We start from the raw sequence: 19158 nt of genomic DNA on the forward strand, positions 1-19158 counted from the left end.
TCTTGCAGAGAGTCACATGGACATGACGGGCTGAATGGCCTCCTTCTGTACTGTAACCATTCGATGATTCTGTTTGAACACCGCTATCAAATCTCCTCTGAACCTTCTCTTCTCTAAGGTGAACAGCCCCTGCTTCTCCAATCTATCCTTGTAACTGAAGTCCCTCATCCATGGAACCATTCTTGTCAATCTTTTTTGCACTCTCTCTAATGCCTTCACATCCTTCTGAAAGTGCAGTGCCCAGAATTGGACACAATACTCCATTTTGAGGCCGACAGTGTTTTAGAAAGGTTTATCATAACTTCCTTGCTTTTGTTCTCTATGCCTCTATTTATAAAGCCCACAATTCCATATACCTTTTATAAGCACTTTCTTAACCCCCAGGTCCCTCTGCTCCTGCACCCCCTTTAGAATTGTACCCTTTATTTATATCGCCTCTCCTTGTACTTCCTACCAAAATGTATCACGACACATTTCTCTGAATTTAATTTCATCTGCCACTTGTCTGGCCATCTCACCAGCCTGCCTATGTCCTCTTGAAGTCTATTATTAGCCTTCTCACAGTTCACAATACTTCCAGGTTTTGTGTCATCTGCAAATTCTGAAATTGTGCCCTGTACACCCAAGTCTAGGTCATGAATATATATCAAGAAGAGTAGTGGTCCTGGGGAACCCCACTGTATATTTTCCTCCAGTGCAGAAAACGCGTTTACCACTACTCTCTGTTTTCTGTCACTCAGCCAACTTTATATCCATGCTGGCACTGTCCCTTTTATTCCATGGGCTTTAACTTTGCTGACAAGCCTATTATGTGGCGCTTTATCAAATGCCTTTTGGAAGTCCATATCCACCACATCAGCTGTATAACCCTCATTAACGCTTTATGTACCTTGTCAAAAAACTCAAGCAAATTAGTTAAAATGATTTGCCTTCAACAGATCTGTGCTGGCTTTCCTTAATTAATCCACCTTTATCCAAGTGTCTGTTAATTTTGTTGCGGATTATTATTTCGAAAAGCTTTCCCGCAACTGAGGTTAAACTGATTGGCCTGTAAGAACATAAGAAATAGGAGCAGGCGTGGGCCATTCGGCCCCTCGAGCCTGCTCTGCCATTTCATAAGATCATGGCTGATGTGATCCCAGCCTCAACTCCACTTTCCTGCTGGCACCCATAACCCTTGACACCCTTGTAGATCAAAAATCTGTCTGACTCAGCCTTGAATATACTCAATGATCCAGCCTCCACTGCTCTCTGGGGAAGAGAATTCCAAAGATTAACAACCCTCTGAGAGAAGAAATTCCTTCTCATCTCCATCTTAAAAGGGAGACCCCTTGTTTTGAAATGGTGCCTCCTAGTTCTGGATTCCCCTATGAGGGGAAACATCCTCTCAGCATCTACCCTGCCAAGACCCCTCAGAATCTTATACATTTCAATAAGATCACCTCTCCTTCTTCTAAACTCCAATGAGTATAGGCCCAACCAGCTCAACCTTTCCTCATAAGACAACCCCTTCATTCCAGGAACAGCCTAGTGAACCTTCTCTGAACTTCTTCCAATGCAAGTATATCCCTCCTTAAGTAAAGATGCCATGCCTCTATTTATTAGACTAACTAAACTTAACAGACATAACTGAAGACCTATCTAACACACACTCATATATATATTACTGCAATAAGTAAGTATCATTCTATAAATCATGTCTCACAATGTTATCTCCATTGTCCCCCAAGAATCTAATCTTTGCCCCTCTCTATTTCTCATCTACATGCTGCCCCTCAGTGACATCATTCAGAGATGCCATGTCAGCTTCCACATGTTAGCTGACGCACCCAGCTCCACCTCCCCACCATCTCCTTTGACCCTTTCACTGCCTCTGGTTTGTCATGCTGTTTGTCACCACTACAGGATGAACGGGAATTTCTTCCAACTGAATACTGCAATGTTTGAAGCTATAGGACTGGATTTTGTTCCCAGAGCCTGACATCGGGTTCCATGGCAGGTGTGGGGGGGGCAGGGGGCGGAGAATCGGAACCAGATTGCCGAGCCCAATCTTCCCAATTGAGACCCTTAATTAGACTATTGACAACCAATTAAGGGCCTTTTCCCACCCCTTCTGGGATCTTACCACCTTGGAAAATTGAGGCGCACTCCCTGTGGGCTTGAGGAGGGGTCCGTCCTTCGTGGGCAATTTGTGGCCACAGAGGACCCCCCCCAACACGCCCCTCCCCCCTCACCGGAACCACTGTACCTCACGCTGGGACGCCCCTCCCCTCCCCCGGGACTGAATGCCCACCTCCCGTACTCCTCCTCACTTCCAAACTGGCCTCGGCGGCCCTGCCTCACCTACCTCCGGTCCAGGAGTTGCAACGCTGGGCCTGGATCGGAGACCTCTGCAGTACTGGCAGTGGCCATTCCTCCCAGTGGTGCTGCCAATATTATTGAGCTGTCAGCCCCTTGATTGGCCGGCAGCTCTTGGGAGCGGGATCCCAGTCCCGATTAAGTGTTTAAAGGGACAGGGATCCCGCCTCCTTCAATGTTGACGGCCAAAGACCGGATGATCGCTCTGGGGACCTGAAAAAAGTGCAGAGGGGGTTTCCACCCCACTTTCCAGCCCAATGCCAGGATCCCCACCTCCTGCACAAAATCCAGCCCATTGTCTTTGATCCCCACCAGAAACTGTTCTATGTCTACCATTTTGTCCCTGGTAACTTCCTTAAGCTAAGCAAGACCTTCGCAACCTTTGTGTTGTGTTTGATCCCGAGTTGAGTTTCCAATCACATATCTACCAAATCACTCAGACTGTCTATTTCGACTTGCATGACATCACCTGACTCTGCCCCTGCCTCAGCACATCTGCTACTGACGTTCTCATTCATGCCTTAGTTACCTCTTGACTTGACTATTCCAATACTTTGGTGGCCGGTCTCCCCATCTTCCACCCTCCATAAACTTCAGCTCATCTAAAACTCTGCTGCCTGTATCTTAACTTGCTCCAAATCTCATTTGCCCATCACCCCTGTGCTTGCTGACCTACACTGGCTCTTCGTGCAACAACACCTCAATTTTCAAATCCCTCCTTGGTTTTGCCCCTCCCAATCTGTGTAGCTTCCTCCAGCCCTACAAGCCTTTGAGATGTCCGCACTCCTCCAATTCCGGTCTTCTGCATGATTTTAATTGCTATACCATTGGTGGCTATGTTTCCCACAACCTGGGCCCCGAGCTCTAATTCCCTCCCTAAACCTCCATCTCCCAACCTTTCTCTCTTTTTTAGGATATTCCAAAAAAGCCTACCTTTTTGGTCATCCTTTTGGTCATCTGCCCTAACTTCTTCCTCTGAGGCTTGGAGCGGAATCTTAAGGCTATTTCTGGGCCTGAGGTGTGCCGACACAGGGAGTCTTCCAGGAGGCAGCCAATTAAAAGGCAACCTCCGTATTCACCATCCAGTTAAGGATGGTGGGCAGGTCCTGAGGTGGGAGAACCAATCAGAGGGCTTGCAGCACTGGATGGCGGCAGCCTCACTGGGAGAGGCGGGGCAGGTAGGGGAGTGCACCCCGGAAGCCAGATTAATATTTGAAAAGAATGAAGGCCCAAAGCTCCCAGAGCCATCAGTGTGGATGGGAAACCCCTTCACAGGAAGGGTTACAGCTGAGGCTGTGGCCTTTGCACTTTTCTGGCTCATTCATGGGGCCAGTGACAGGTGGTTCCAATGGCCCTCCTGCCAGCCACTGGGAGGTCACCTTCAAGCTTCTGTCAGCCTCCTGACTCAGTGGGAACCAATCCAACACCAAGAAGAAACTGGCAGTGCCAGCAACTTGCCTTCAATAGGTCCCTTAATTGTCCTAATTGGCTACTTGTTGCTTCTGGGCGGGTAGCCACTGCTGCATTGACTCTGCCTCTGGTATGACTGCTCAGATGCAGGAACACATCAAGGAACCAACCCCATGTGCAAGTTTCAAATTTTGCTCCCGGTTCCGGCTCCAAACCCACCTCCGTGGGGCTGGGAAGATTCAGTTACAATTCCAAGCCGTCACAGGTCTGGTATAGCCCTATTAGATCGAAGGGAAAGCCCCCTCTACTCTGCACAGCTATTTGTAAAGAGGAAGCCAATCATTGACATATTTTAATGTATCAGATGGCATGAGGTATGCATGTGTCAGTGTCAGGCAGTCTCCGCGGAACTCATTGATGAGGATTCAGCTGTTCACATGGGTATAACAGAATACTTACTCAAGGGCTTTGGTGAAAACTGATACCACATAGCCACCACCCTGGCTCGAATTTCGCACAAGGTATCCACCCTCCTTTCCCTAAATCAGAAACAAGTTTTAGAATTACACACAGTCATGTCATTGCATCATATACCAACAGCCCGATCATTTGTTCATTAACAGTTGGGTATAGTTGTATTCCGGGCCAGATTTTGCTCTCAAAATAACGAGGCTGCTAATGGCGCTCGCCATTATTTATGTATAAATGATACAGCAACATCTGGCATGGGGTGGATGCACGGTTGAACATGAAAATCCAAAAGTTGCTGTCCAAGCTTTTCCTCTCCACCATCAACTTTGCAAAAATGGCATTTCTCTATCTGCTGCACCAATATGCAATGAACAGCATAAAGTTGCTGCATTTGCCTGATTGATATGAGCTAAACGCACCACAGTAAGTTAAGTCAAGTCCTTTCAGTCCACGTACCTTGTTAACAATGTTGTCACACTTACTAGATGTGTAGCGATGAACCCAAAATGAAGAGTTATAAAAATTGACTTTGCCTTCAAAAAAGTGGACAATGTGCTGCAAAATGGCCACCGAAGCTCAGATGACCTGGCTCTGTATATTCAAGCTGTCTCACTGTCTGGTAAGGACAGAAGGATACATTCCAAGCTAAGGGGTGCCAATTACACCCATCCTGAACCCATCAAGAGATATCCCTGAATTGAATGGGTTCTTCTGAAACAAAGAAGGTTTGAAGTAGCCACATCCTGAGCCATTGTTGTTCACCACTGGGAGGAGGCTATGTGGTCTCCTAACAGCAACATGTGAGAGATTTGTACCTTAAAAAGTAACTCTCTGGAGAGAGAGGGGAGCGATCACAACAGCATTACAAAATGTCTGTCCAGCCGAGACCTGTGGGAGATCCATCAACAAATTGAAGGAGCCCTGCTGTGAATGAAAGTGACCACCGCCTTCACACTGAAGTCTCAACTACCAGAAAATCTGCAAACAGCCCAAGCCTGCAACTTTAAAAGAGAAACTGTCCTCTGAGAAGATTCAACAGGTTTGCAGTGCACCCTGAACACGTACCTTGCTTCAAACCACTTACCCTTTTCCCCTCTATCTATTTCTTCATGTGTGTGCATGATGTGTGTGCAAGTGAATGCGTGTGTGGGTGCGGTTGCAACAATTTCGGGAATGAATATCGTTCAGTTTATTTATTAGTCAGTCTTCTGTTTTAAACCTACAGCAAACCTGCCAGTGTCTGTTTATTTGACAAATAAAACACAAGGGGTTAAAACCCTTGTAACAAAAACACTAGCTGCATTCAGTTGGGAGTTGAACCACCCACACACCTTACCATGTGGCCTCAACAATGTGATAAATATTAATTTCTGCCAATCAACCTCTTTGACGCTGTAAATTGACTATTGCAAGTGCAGAATCTCATCCCTTCAAAATTTAAAAAACAACATTTATGTTTGTAAAACAACTGCTTTTCTTTTGTCACACACACCAAAGTGCAATGATACAATGATCATGGAGTAACTCTGAAGAGTTATGAAAAGTCTTGTCTTTTAAAAAAAAATGAACCTTCAGTTTAAAAAGTGAACAATGATACAAAATGGCCAATGAAGAAAAAGGGATTGGCCTTTTGTGTATTCAAACTGTCTAACAAAGGCAAAGGACAAATCTTCAAAGCTAAGAGGTGACAATTGAACCCATACACGATCCTAAAACATTCCAGAATTGAATGTCTTCCTCTGAAACAAAGAAGGCGTGAGGTAGCCAAGTCTTGGGTCATTGTGCATTCACCATGGGGAAGAGACCAGAGGGTCTCCTAACAGAACTTGAACGATAACAACTTTGACTTAAAAGACAGCCAGAAGGAAAGAAGCAACATCCTAACATAGAAAATAGGAGCAGAAGTAGGCCATTCGGCCCTTCGAGCCTGCTCTGCCATTCATTATGATCATGGCTGATCATCCAACTCAGTAACCTGTTCCCGCTTTCTCCCCATACCCTTTGATCCCTTTAGACCCAAGAGCTATATCTAACTCCTTCTTGAAAGGATGTGGGGCTTTGGAGAGGGTGCAGAAGAGGTTTAACAAAATGTTGCCTGGTCTGGAGGGTATTAGCTATGAGGAGAGGTTGGATAAACACGGATTGTTTTCACTGGAACGACGGAGGTGGAGGGGCGACATGATAGAGGTTTACAAAGTTATGAGTGGCATAGACAGAGTGGATAGTCAGAAGCTTTTTCCCCAGGTGGAAGAGTCAGTTACTAGGGGCCATAGGTTTAAGGTGTGAGGGGCAAAGTTTAGAGGGGATGTGCGAGGCAAGTTCTTTACACAGAGGGTGGTGAGTGCCTGGAACTTGCTGCCGGGGGAGGTGGTGGAAGCAGGTACGATAGTGACGTTTAAGAGGCATCTTGAAAAATACATGAATAGGATGGGAATAGAGGGATATGGACACCGGAAGTGCAGAAGGTTTTAGTTTAGACAGGCATCAAGATCGGCGCAGGCTTGGAGGGCCGAATGGTCTGTTCCTGTTGAATATTGTTCTTTTGTTCTTTGAAAACATACAATGTTTTGTCCTCAACTGCTTTCTGTGGTAGCGAATTCCACAGGCTCACCACTCTCTGGGTGAAGAAGTTTCTCCTCATCTCAGTCCTGAAAGGTTTACCCTGTATCCGTAGACTATGACCGCTGGTTCTGGACTCTCCCACCATCGGGAACAGCCTTCCTGCATCTACCCTGTCAAGTCCTGTTAGAATTTTATAGGTTTCTATGAGATCCCCCCTCACTCTTCTGAACTACAGTGAATATAATCCTAACCGACTCAATCTCTCCTCATTCGTCAGTCCCACCATCCCAAGAATCAGTCTGGTAAACCTTCGCTGCACTCCCTCTATAACAAGAACATCCTTCCTCAGATAAGGAGACCAAAACTGCCCACAATATTCCAGGTGTGGCCTCACCAAGGCCCTGTATAATTGCAGCAAAACATCCCTGTTGCTGTACTCGAATCCTCTCACTATGAAGGCCAACATACCATTTGCCTTTTTTACTGCCTGTTGGAACTGCATGCTTACCTTCAGTGATTGGTTTATGAGAACACCCAGGTCTCGCTGCATATTCCCCCCTCTCAGTTTATAGCCATTCAGATAATAATCTGCCTTCCTGTTTTTGTTACCAAAGTGGATAACCTCACATTTATCCACATTATAATACATCTGCCATGCATTAACCCACTCACTCAACTTGTCCAAATCGCCCTGAAGCCTCTCTGCAACAGTTTGTGTTCTGGCCAAGCCAGACAAAGCACGTGCCCTGCTGCAGAATCCTACATCTGCATTATACAGCAGTGAGAGCTAGAAGTGACCCACCATCTTCAATTGAACTTTCAATCAAGAGAAAAATCTACAATCATCTCAGGCCTGCATCCATTGAGAAATTGATTTCCACTAAAAGCCACCTTCCTTTCTCCCATCTCTATTTGCCTCATCACGCGCGCAAGCGTGTGCGTGTGGGTGTGCACACATGCACACGCATGCACGCGAGCGAATGTGTAAGTGGATGTGGTTGCAACAATTTCGGGATAAAGGATCAATAAACAATTGACTTTCTGTTTTTTAAAACCTACAAGAAAACCTGTCGCTGTCTGTTTATTTGAAAAATAAAACACAAAGGGGCTAAAAGTTAATACAAATACACGCTGCAGTCAGGTGGGGAGTTGAACAGTGGGAACCGCCACCTCTCACCATGTGGTCTTAACAAATTGGGGGCTTGAAGCCAGGAACTAAAACACCAGACCAATGAGAGATTTGGGAAATGGGAGGAAAATTGACCTCTAAAAATGTGGAAAAATAAACAAACAGGTTTTCTTTTATTCTTCTGTTTTTTCTCTCTATGGTGCTAGAAACAAAAGAGATGGCCACACTAAGGAGTTTGTACAGCAGGGAGAGATATCCCATGATAAGTTAAACAAAGTAAGTGTTGAACATTTAAAAAGCTTAGTTACAAAGGTGGAAATCACTTTCAGACAAAAAGCAAAGAAACCTGAACTGGTGAAAAGTCTAGCCAACCATTTTGAACTTACCTCCGAACTAGATGAGGATAGCATGGAACCAGAGACTGAAAAAAAAATCATTCAGGTAGAATCCAGCTGCAGATGAAAAGGAAAGAAATACAGTTTCAGAAGGAAAAAGTGGAAAAAAGGGGAAAGAAAGTTTCAGTTACAAAATAAAACAATGAAAGAGAATTTCAGTTGAAATGAGATGAAATTCAACTGCAGAGGGTTGAAACATAGAAAATAAACATAGAAAGTAGAAGCAGGAGTAGGCCATTCAGCCCTTCGGCCCTGCTCCACCATTCAAAAAGATCATGGCTGATCGTCTAATTCAGTACCCTGTTCCCACTTTCTCCCCATAATCCCTTGATCCTTTTGGCATTAATATATCTATCTCCTTCTTGAATATATTTAATGACTTGGCTCCACTGCCTTCCGCGGTAGAGAATTCCACAGGTTCGCCACCCTCTGAGTGAAGAAATTTCTCCTCATCTCTGTTCTAAATGGTATACCCCGTATCCTGAGACTGTGACCCCTGGTTCTTGACTCCCCAGCCATCGGGAACATCCTCCCTGCCTGTCTAGTCCTGTTACAATTTTATTGGTTTCTATGAGATCCCCTCTCATTCTTCTAAACTCTAGTGAATATAGGCCCAGTCGACCCAATCTCTCCTCATATGTCAATCCTGCCATCCCAGGAATCAGCCGAGTAAATCTTCTTTGCACTCCCTCCATGGCAAGAACATCCTTCCTCAGATAAGGAGACATAAACTGCACGCAATACTCCAGATGTGGTCTCACCAAGGTCCTGTATAACTGCAGTAAGATATCCTTTCTCCTGTACTCAAATCCTCTTGCAATGAAGGCCAACATACCATTTGCCTTCCTGACAGCTTGCTGCACCTGAATGCTTGCATTCAGCGACTGGTGTACAAGGACACCCAGGTCTCATGACACCTCCCCCTTTCCCAACCTATCACCATTCAGATAATAATCTGCCTTTCAGTTTTTACAACCAAAGTGGATAACCTTACACTTATCCATGTTATACTGTATCTGCCATGCATTTGCCCAACTTGTCCAAATCACATTGAAGCCTCTTTGCATCCTCCTCACAGCTCACATTTTGCCCAGCTTTGTGTCATCTGCAAACTTGGAAATGTTACATTTAGTTCCTTCACCCATGTCATTAATATATAATTGTGAATAGCTGGGGCCCAAGCACTGATCCCTGCAGTACCCCACCAGTCACTGCCTGCCACCCGGAAAAAGACCATTTATTCCTACTCTCTGTTTCTTGTCTGTCAACCAGTTCTCAATCCATGCCAGTGTATTACCCTCAATCCCATGTGCTTTAATTTTGCACACTAACCTCTTATGAGTTACAGGGAATGCAAACCTGAAATGAAAATGCTACCAGTCACTCAAACCTTATACCCAATGCAGAGCAAAGCTTTGATGTGCTGAGACACTCAAGACGGATGCCAAAATTTAATGAGGAAGAGGCCGAGTCATATTTTATCTCATTTGAGAAAATAGCTACCGGGCTAAAATGGCCAAAAGAATGCTGGACTTTCCTCCTACAAGGCGAGTTCACGGGTAGGGCTTGTGAAACTTTTTCCTTGTTACCAGAAGAAAGTTCCTTTGATTACGAACAAACTAAAACTGCAATTCTAAATGCATAAGAACTGGTACCAGAAGCATATAGACAGAAATTGCAACACACTTGGAAAAGATCCACACAGACTTACAGTAAATTCAAAAGAGCTAAACATATGGCTTTTGATTGCTGGATACAGTCTCTCAAGCTAAGACCCTCATATGAAAATTTGAGAGAAGTGATGTTGCTGGAGAGTTTAAAAATAGCAAATATCATTCCAAGTAGTAGAAGAACTCACAGAGAAGAACAAAGAATTCACAGAGTGAGAGCAGCTACTGCCATGGCAGATGACTTTGATCTCATACATAAACCTTTTATTCAGGGAAAAGCCTTTAATGACAATTCCCAGAGGTTTGGAAAGGGCACAAAGTGTAAAAGTGATAAAAGATAGAGTGTTAGCAACTGAGAAACAAAAGGTGAGCACACAAGAAGCCCTCCATCAGTAAGGAAAGAAATGCAGAGGGCCGGAATGTATACCACAGACCAGTGTGTTCCCATTGCAGCAAAACAGGGCATATCAAAGCTGACTGCTGGAAGTTAAAGGAAAAACCCATTAGTCTTGTAGGGGTGCACAAGGTTAACAAAGAAAGGATGCCCCAGCAGATCTGACTGTGGCCCTAGCTGTGGGAAAGAATGCTACAAAGAATACTGCTGTAGGTACAGGAAAAGTAGAGAAAGTTCCTGCAGGCTATCAGGATTTTGTTTTAAAAGGAATGGTGTCTCCATACCCTTCTAGTGAGGCAAGTAAACTCACTGTCCTGCTTCGAGACACTGGGGACAATCAATCCTTTATGCTGGGTATAGGAATGACCATCCCACCAGAGAGCTCGCTAAAAGCAAAGGTTCTGGTAAAAGCAATTGAAGGAGGATAGATGTATGTACCCCTGTATTAGGTCCACTTGCAGTGCGACCTGGTTTCTGGGCCAGTTACTGAAGGAATTGCCCCTCGTCTAACTGTGGCCGGCATAGACTTGCTGCTTGGCAATAATTTGGCTGGAGGTTGTGGAAGAATGGCCTGACACCATACAGGGAGTGACTGAACATCTACACTGTTTCTCGCTGCATCGAGACCAGCTCAGTGTATCATAAGAGGTGATATTCAAAGGGAAACTAGTCCTGATATTCGAAGCTCTGCATTCTGATATTCTAAACCAACTGCATCAAGGACATTTAGGAATAGAACATACAGATGCCTTGCCAGAGAGACGGTCTACTGGCCAGGAATCAACAGTGATGCTGAGACGATGGTGAAATCCTGTGGGGCATGTCAGAGTTGTCAGCCAAATCAACATAAGGAACATTTGATCCCACGGGAAACACCTTCACATCCCTGGGGGAAGATCAGCACAGATTTATTTCACATTCAAGGTGATGATTTCCTCCTTGTTATGGATTACTTCACCAAGTTACTGATCATCAGGCAGCTAAGAGATATGTCAAGTGCAATGGTTACTGATACGGTCAGTGCTCTGTTCAGCCTATTTGGCATGCCAGAAGAAATTATCTCCAATAATGGGCTGAAATATGTAGAAAGACGTGTGGCACGTGGGGAGTCCATCATGTGACATTGTCACCACATTATCCAAAGTCCAATGGCATGGCTGAACACATGGTACGCACCATCCAATCACTAATTTTAAAGTGTAGGCAGACAGGACAAGATCTCAAAGTTGCAATGCTGCACCTCCGAACTACTCCATCGGACATGGGCTTTCATCATCTGCAGAGTTCATGTTTGGAAGCAGGGAAGAACTACCCTGCCCAGTCTTCATCTCTTTAAGTTTTCCACTGTAAATGTTATACTTCTGTCCAAACAGGGGAAGATGAAGGCATCGTATGACAGGCAAGCAGGACAAGAATGAGCTCAATTGCGAGTAGGACAGAAGGTCAGAGTGCTCAATCATGCATTGGGAACTTGGTATCCTGCAGAGATTGCTGGGATATATGTGACCAGCCAAGATTGTACGAGGTCCAGACACTCAATGGTGCAATTATCAGATGGAACCAAAGTCAACTAAGAAATCTGTATGACAACACGACATGTGACAACCTTGTGGCATTGCGGACATGTTCAAAGACAAAGATGAACGTACAGCGGCTACAGGCACAGAGGAAGAACATGCTAAGCAGAGCTCCGAGTCGCCAGAGTCTCAGAGGGGTCATTAAGACGAGCTCAACTCTGGGATTAGGTTTACAATAACAAGATTGGGACGGATAAGCAAACCTCCTGTACATTTTAGAGAGTGTTAAACTTACTAACCTGTAAATAACGTTTTGTTGAAATCATGCATAGTTAGCTCAAATGACAATATCATTGTATATTGTATTTTTGTCTTTGGGAAAAAAAGGGGAATCTTGCGGGATGACCGATAGAACAGACCACCTTGAGAGCTGTAAGTGAAGATCGCCAGAGATGTCGCATCACACATGACCAGTTAGTTGTGGGTGTAACCCAACAGAGTGAGACGTGTGTAGGTGTGGTCGTAAAATAGCAATGGATGTGTAGACAGTGTGTTGGGAATTTGTTCCACTTTTTAAAAACATTTTTAAACCACACCCCAGCCCCCAACCTTCAACCCTCTCCTGCCTATCGAGCGGGTTAATATCGAGGCCTGAGTGTCCAAATTGTGACGGCCAAGAAGTGTGGAATGCCTGATTAAGTTGTGTCAATACAGTTACAAATCGGAGGTGCTGTAACTCCTCATCAGACACAGTTGTCTTGGTAAAACCCAACTATAATTCCAGTCTGCAATATGCATTTCTAATTAACAATAGCCATACCAACTGCAAATGAACAGAGATCCAAAGGTACTTGTCATACGGTGGGTTCTCTTTGGATATAAGCAGATATTTTCCCCAAATGACATGCATTTTTATTTATTTGATATCAAAAAATCAGCAGAGTTTACAGTTAGCAGTGGAAGCAGGGCTGGGACTGATGAAGAGAACAAGTGTGGAGTGGGACAAAGGTGTCTGCCTTAAAATGCTTTTGGTCTTCAAAGCCACAAATGCTTAACCCCGGTGATACATTGAATCATAGAAGGGGAGCCGGTGGCGTAGTAGTATTGCCACTGGAATAGTAACCCAGAGACCCAGGGTATTTCTCTGGGGACATGGGTTCAAATCCCACCACAGCAGAAGGTGGAATTTGAATTCAATTAATAAATCTGCAATTTAAAGCTAGTCTAATGATGGCCATGAAACCATTGTCGATTGTTGTAAAAACCCATCTGGTTCACTAATGTCCTTTAGGGAAGGAAATCTGCTGTCCTTACCTGGTCTGGCCTACATGTGACTCCAGACCCACAGCAATGTGGTTGACTCTTACATGCCCTCTGAAATGGCCTAGCAAGCCACTCAGTTGTATCTAACCGCGATGAAGTCAATAAAAAGGAATGAAACTGGACAGATCACCCGGCATCGACCTAGGCATTGGAAACAACAACGGCAAACCCAGCCCTGTTGACCTTGCAAAGTCCTCCTTACTAACATCTGGGGGCTTGTTCCAAAGTTGGGAGAGCTGTCCCACAGACTAGTCAAGCAACAGCCTGACATAATCATACTCATGGAATCATACCTAATAGACAATGTCCCAGACACTGCCATCACCTGACCCACCAGAGGTGGTGGCACAGTAGTATACAGTAGGGAGGGAGTTGCCCCGGGAGTCCTCAACAGCGACTCTGGACCCCATGAGGTCTCATGGTACCAGATCAAACATGGACAAGGAAACCTACTGCCCTCCCTCAGCTGATGAGTCAGTACTCCTCCATGTTGAACACCACTTGGAGGAAGCACTGAGGGTGGCAAGGGCACAGAATGTACGCTGGGTTGGGGACTTCAATGTCCATCACCAAGAGTGGCTCGGTAGTACTACTACTGATCAAGCTGGCCGAGTCCTAAAGGACATATCCGCTAGACTAGGTATGCGGCAGATGGTGAGGGAACCAACAAGAGGGTAAAACATACTTGACCTCGTCCTCACCAATCTGCCTGCCGCAGATGCATCTGTCCATGATAGTATTGGTAGGAGTGACCACCGGACAGTCGTTGTCGAGGCAAAGTACCGCCTTCACATTGAGGATACCCTCCATCGTGTTGTGTGGCACTATCACCGTGCTAAATGGGATAGATTTCGAACAGATCTAGCAATGCAAAACTGGGCCTCCATGAGGCGCTGTGGGCCATCAGCAGCAGCAGGATTGTACTCAACCACAATCTGTAACCTCATGGCCCGGCATATCCCCCACTCTACCATTACCACCGAGCCAGGAGACCAACCCTGGTTCAATGAAGAGTGCAGGAGGGCATGCCAGGAGCAGCACCAGGCATACCTCAAAATGAGGTGTCAATCTGATGAAGCTACAACACAGGACTATCTGCGTGCCAAACTGCATGAGCAGCATGCAATAGACAGAGCTAAGCGATCCCATAACCAACAGATCAGATCAAAGCTCTGCAGTCCTGCCACATCCAGCCGTGAATGGTGGTGGACAATTAAACAACTGACTGGAGGAGGTGGCTCCACAAATATCCCCATCCTCAATGATGGGGGAGCCCAGCACATCAGTGTGAAAGATAAGGCTGAAGCATTTGCAACAATCTTCAGCCAGAAGTGCCGAATTGATGATCCATCTCGGCCTCCTCCTGAAGTCCCCAGCATCACAGATGCCAGACTTCAGCCAATTCGATTCACTCCGCGTGATATCAAGAAACGACTGAAGGTACTGGATACTGCAAAGGCTATGGGCCCTGACAATATTCCGGCAATGGTACTGAAGACCTGTGCTCCAGAACTTGCCACGCCCCTAGTCAAGCTGTTCCAGTACAGCTACAACACTGGCATCTACCCTGCAATGTGGAAAATTGCCCAGGTATGTCCTGTACACAAAAAGCAGGACAAGACAAACCCAACCAATGACCGCCCCATCAGTCTGCTCTCAACTATCAGTAAATTAACAGAAGGTGTCATCAACAGTGCCATCAAGCGGCACTTGCTTAGCAATAACCTGCTCAGTGACGCTCAGTTTGGGTTCCACCAGGGCCACTCAGCTCCTGACCTCATTACAGCCTTGGTTCAAACATAGACAAAAGGGCTGAACTCAAGAGGTGAGGTGAGAGTGACTGCCCTTGACATCAAGGCAGCATTTGACCGAGTATGGCATCAAGGAGCACTAGAAAAACTGAGGTCATTGGCAATCAGGGGGAAAACCCTCCGCTGGCTGGAGTCATACCTAGCGCAAAGGAAGATGGTTCTGGTTGTTGGAGGTCAATCTCAGCTCCAGGACATCACTGCAGGAGTTCCCCAGGGTAGTGTCCGAGGCCCAACCATCTTCAGTTGCTTCATCAATGACCTTCCTTCAATCATAAGGTCAGAAGTCGGGATGTTCGCTGATGATTACACAATGTTCAGCACCATTCGTGACTCCTCAGATACTGAAGCAGTCCGTGTAGAAATGCAGCAATACCTGGACATTATTTAGGCTTGGGCTGATAAGTGGCAAGTAAATACCATGGCTACAAGAGCAGGTCAGAGGCTAGGAATCCTGAGGCGAGTAACTCACCTCCTGACTCCCCAAAGCCTGTCCACCATCTACAAGGCACAAGTCAGGAGTGTGATGGAATACTCTCCACTTACCTGGATGGGTGCAGCTCCAACAACACTCAAGAAGCTCGAAACCATCGAGGACAAAGCAGCCGCTTGATTGGCCCCCCCATCTACAAACATTCACTCCCTCCACCACTGACACACAGTGGCAGCAGTGTGTACCATCTACAAGATGCACTGCAGCAATGCAGCAAGGCTGCTTAGACAGCACCTTCCAAATCCGCGACCTCTACCAACTAGAAGGACAAGGTCAGCAAATGCATGGGAACATCACCACCTGCAAGTTCCCGTCCAAGTCACACACCATCCCGACTTGGAACTATATTGCCGTTCTTTCACTGTCGCTGGGTCAAAATTCTGGAACTCCCTTCCTAACAGCACTGTGGGTGTACCTACCCCATCTGGCCTGCAGTGGTTCAAGATGGCAGCTCACCACCACCTTCTCAAGGGCAATTAAGGATGGGCAATAAATGCTGGCCTGGCCAGTGCCGCCCACATCCCATGAATGAATGGAAAAAAATACAGCAATGAAGGAGGCCATTCAGCTGGTTGTGCCTGTTCCAGCTCTTTGAAAGGGCTATCCCATTACTCCCAGTCCCCTGCTCTTTCCCCATCGCACTGAAAAAATTTCCCCTTCAAATATTTATCCAACTGCTTTTTGAAATTTATGATTGAATCTGTTTCCACCTTTCAGACAGTACAGTCCACGTCACAATAACTGGCTCGGTAAAAGAAAGTTTCCACTTGTCACCTCTGGTACTTTTACCAATTCCTTTAAATCTGTGCCCTCTGGTTACCGAACCTTCTGCCACCGGAAACAGTTTCTCCTTATAAATCGTTCATGAATTTGAACACTTCATTTGAATTTCTTAACGTTTTCCGCTCTAAAGAGAATAATCTCAGCTTCTCTAATCTGTCCATATAACTGAAGACTCTTCCCCCTGCTGCCATTCTAGTAAATCTTTACTGCACCCTCTCCAAGACCTTGACATCCTTCCTAAACTGTGGCGGACAGAATTGGACACAATATTCTATCTGGGGCTAACCAGATAGAGGGTAAAATAGATAGATGGTTTCAGTAATAGAATCATAGAATATTACAGTTTAAAAGGAGGCTATTTAGTAAATCATGCCTGTGCCAGATCTCTGAAAGAAATACCAATAGTATCTAAGTGAATCAATGAGAACAAAGCAATTGTGAAGAGGAAAGAAAGAAGTGAGATGATCTTAGCTCCTAATTTTTTTTTTTGAGTGCAGCATAGGTTAGTTTTACATGAAATTATTGTGTACTTTTGTACACATTAATTATGCATGAACAAACAATAAAGTGGTTGAACAGTTTGAACTGGATTACCATTTGCTGGAGAAGCTGCTCAGCTTTGGTTCGTGCTAAAGTTCCCGCATACCAACTGAAAGCAGAAATAAACATGTCAGTAATAATGAACCGAATAAAGTGCAGGATTGTACCAGAAAATCTTTCCATCTGTTCCAAGGTTAGTCTTATTATTTAAGATTATTATTTATAAGATTATAAGGTTACTAAAAAGTTACTAACCAGAGCACTAATTGTTAAAATCCAGCTATTATAAACTAACAACTAACTTACTGTCATAAACTAACATTTAGCTTTATTAGAACCCTTCTTTGTAGTATGGCAAAGTGGGGAAACTTAGGAAATAAGGCACTGTATAGACAAGATGTCAAAGTAGAAGGATTCTGGGAGATTATGTCAAGTTTTAAAATGCTTAACTGCAGTAAAAGGGTGAGACCTTGAGAGTAGACAGTGAAAACAGTTTATGTGTAGATTTGTCTCGTAATCAGATTGAAACTTCAGAGTGCAAAAGCATTGAGATAAAGTAGTCAACACAAAAGGATATTACATACACCAATCCAAAAGGTTAGCAACCATCACAAAATGATCCTTGGTTGGTTAAGAAAGGCATCCTTTATTAAAAGACTAATCACTGATTGGGAGAAGGGAGGGTTAATTGGAAAACTGCCAGGATAAAAGAAATCTTGTCTTTGACATTGTATAGCAGAGAATTTTCAAACAACAAGAGAAAAGAGAAACTAAGAGGGAGAGGAAGAGAAAGAGAGAGAGAGAGACACCGAACGAAAAGCTTGAGGACCCCAAAGCTGCAAAAGGAACTAATAGTGTGCTCTACTGTTTAGTTTCTGATACAGGTAGTATAATCTGTGTTAGATTGTGCCTGAGTTTGTGACTAATAGTTTATCTGAAAACTTAATAAACTTGGCCTTACCTTTATCTCAATAAAGTTAATTTACAACAAGCTTTGAGCTGCCAAGTCTCTTCCCACTTTAGAAGGAGGCATAAAACACCTCAATCTTATCAAATCTTACAATTAGCTCTGCTGATAAGAGTGTCAGCTCCGTATATAGAAGAGGACGAGTGATAAATATAGGGCCGGATTTTGTGCTGGATGCGGGCTCCTGGTGTTGAGCCAAAAAGGAAGTGGAACCCCACCTCTGCCTTGCAACCACCTCCTGCCCCTCCCCCCACCTCCCAACACACTCGGAGCAATCCTCCAGACTTTTCTGTCAAACTTTTATGAGGTTGGATCCCTGTCCCTATAAAGTCTGGACCGCCTCCAAGAGCTGCCAATCAGAGAGCCAGGAGCAGTGGCCACTGTGGGGGGTGGGGGGTGGGGGTGGATGTGGAGGTGCAGGGTTGGTTTTGCAGTCCTGCAACAAGAATTTAGGGAGCTAGGTAGCAGGTTAAAAAGCAGGAGCTCAAAGGTTGTAATCTCTGGATTACTCCCGGTGCCACGTGCTAGTGAGTATAGGAGTAGGAGGATAGAGCAGATGAGTGGCTGAGGAGGTGGCGCAGGAGGGAGGGCTTTAGTTTCCTGGATCATTGGGTCTGTTTCCGGCGAAGGTGGGACCTGTACAAGTTGGACGGGTTGCACCTGAACCGGAACGGGACCAACATCCTTGCTGGGAGGTTTGCTAGTGATGTTGGGGGGGTTTAAAACTAATTTGGCAGGGGGATGGGATACAGAGTGGAGGTGCAGTAAAGGGTGATGCACAGCCAAATATAGAAGAGAAACTAAGTCAGTCTGGTAGGCAGAGCAAATATAGACCTGTTTAGGCACAAGCGAATAATGCAAGACTGGATTGCATTTATTTTAACGCAAGGAGTCTTACTAGTAAGGCAGATGAATTGAGGGCGTTGATTAACACACAGGATTATGATATTATTGCTATCACAGAGACATGGTTGAGGGAAGGGCAGGACTGGCAGCTCAATATTCCAGGGTATAGAATCATTGCACTGTTAATCAAGGAGTCAATTACTGCAGTAAGGAGGGATGATATCTTAGAAGGTTCCTCAAATGAGACAATATGTGTAGAACTTAAAAACAAAAAGGGGGCAATCACTTTGCTGGGAGTGTACGACAGGCATCCAAACAGTCAGGGAGAGATAGAGGAGCAGATATGTACGCAAATCTCAGAGAGGTGTAAAAATAATAGGGTAATAACAGTAGGGGATTTCAACTTCCCCAATATTAACTGGGATAGTCTGAGTGTAAAAAGCTTAAAGGGGGCGGAATTCTTAAAATGCATACAGGAGAGATTTTTGAGCC

The 19158-nt window shown here is 45.0% G+C and overlaps 1 protein-coding gene across 1 annotated transcript in view; it reads right to left on the reverse strand.

Annotated features, from left to right (window-relative positions):
• LOC137374289 (cytoplasmic tyrosine-protein kinase BMX-like) overlaps window positions 1–19158 on the reverse strand; it is a 170834-nt gene that overhangs the window by 101870 nt on the left and 49806 nt on the right. The window contains exons 9-10 of the mRNA XM_068040099.1: window positions 16908–16962; window positions 4228–4307 (exon numbers count right to left, since the gene is read on the reverse strand). Of these exons, the coding sequence (XP_067896200.1) occupies window positions 4228–4307; window positions 16908–16962 (135 nt within the window). The remainder of the gene's footprint in view (window positions 1–4227; window positions 4308–16907; window positions 16963–19158) is intronic.

Source organism: Heterodontus francisci, chromosome 10 (assembly GCF_036365525.1).
Source record: "Heterodontus francisci isolate sHetFra1 chromosome 10, sHetFra1.hap1, whole genome shotgun sequence".
NCBI classification, from domain to species: domain Eukaryota; kingdom Metazoa; phylum Chordata; class Chondrichthyes; order Heterodontiformes; family Heterodontidae; genus Heterodontus; species Heterodontus francisci.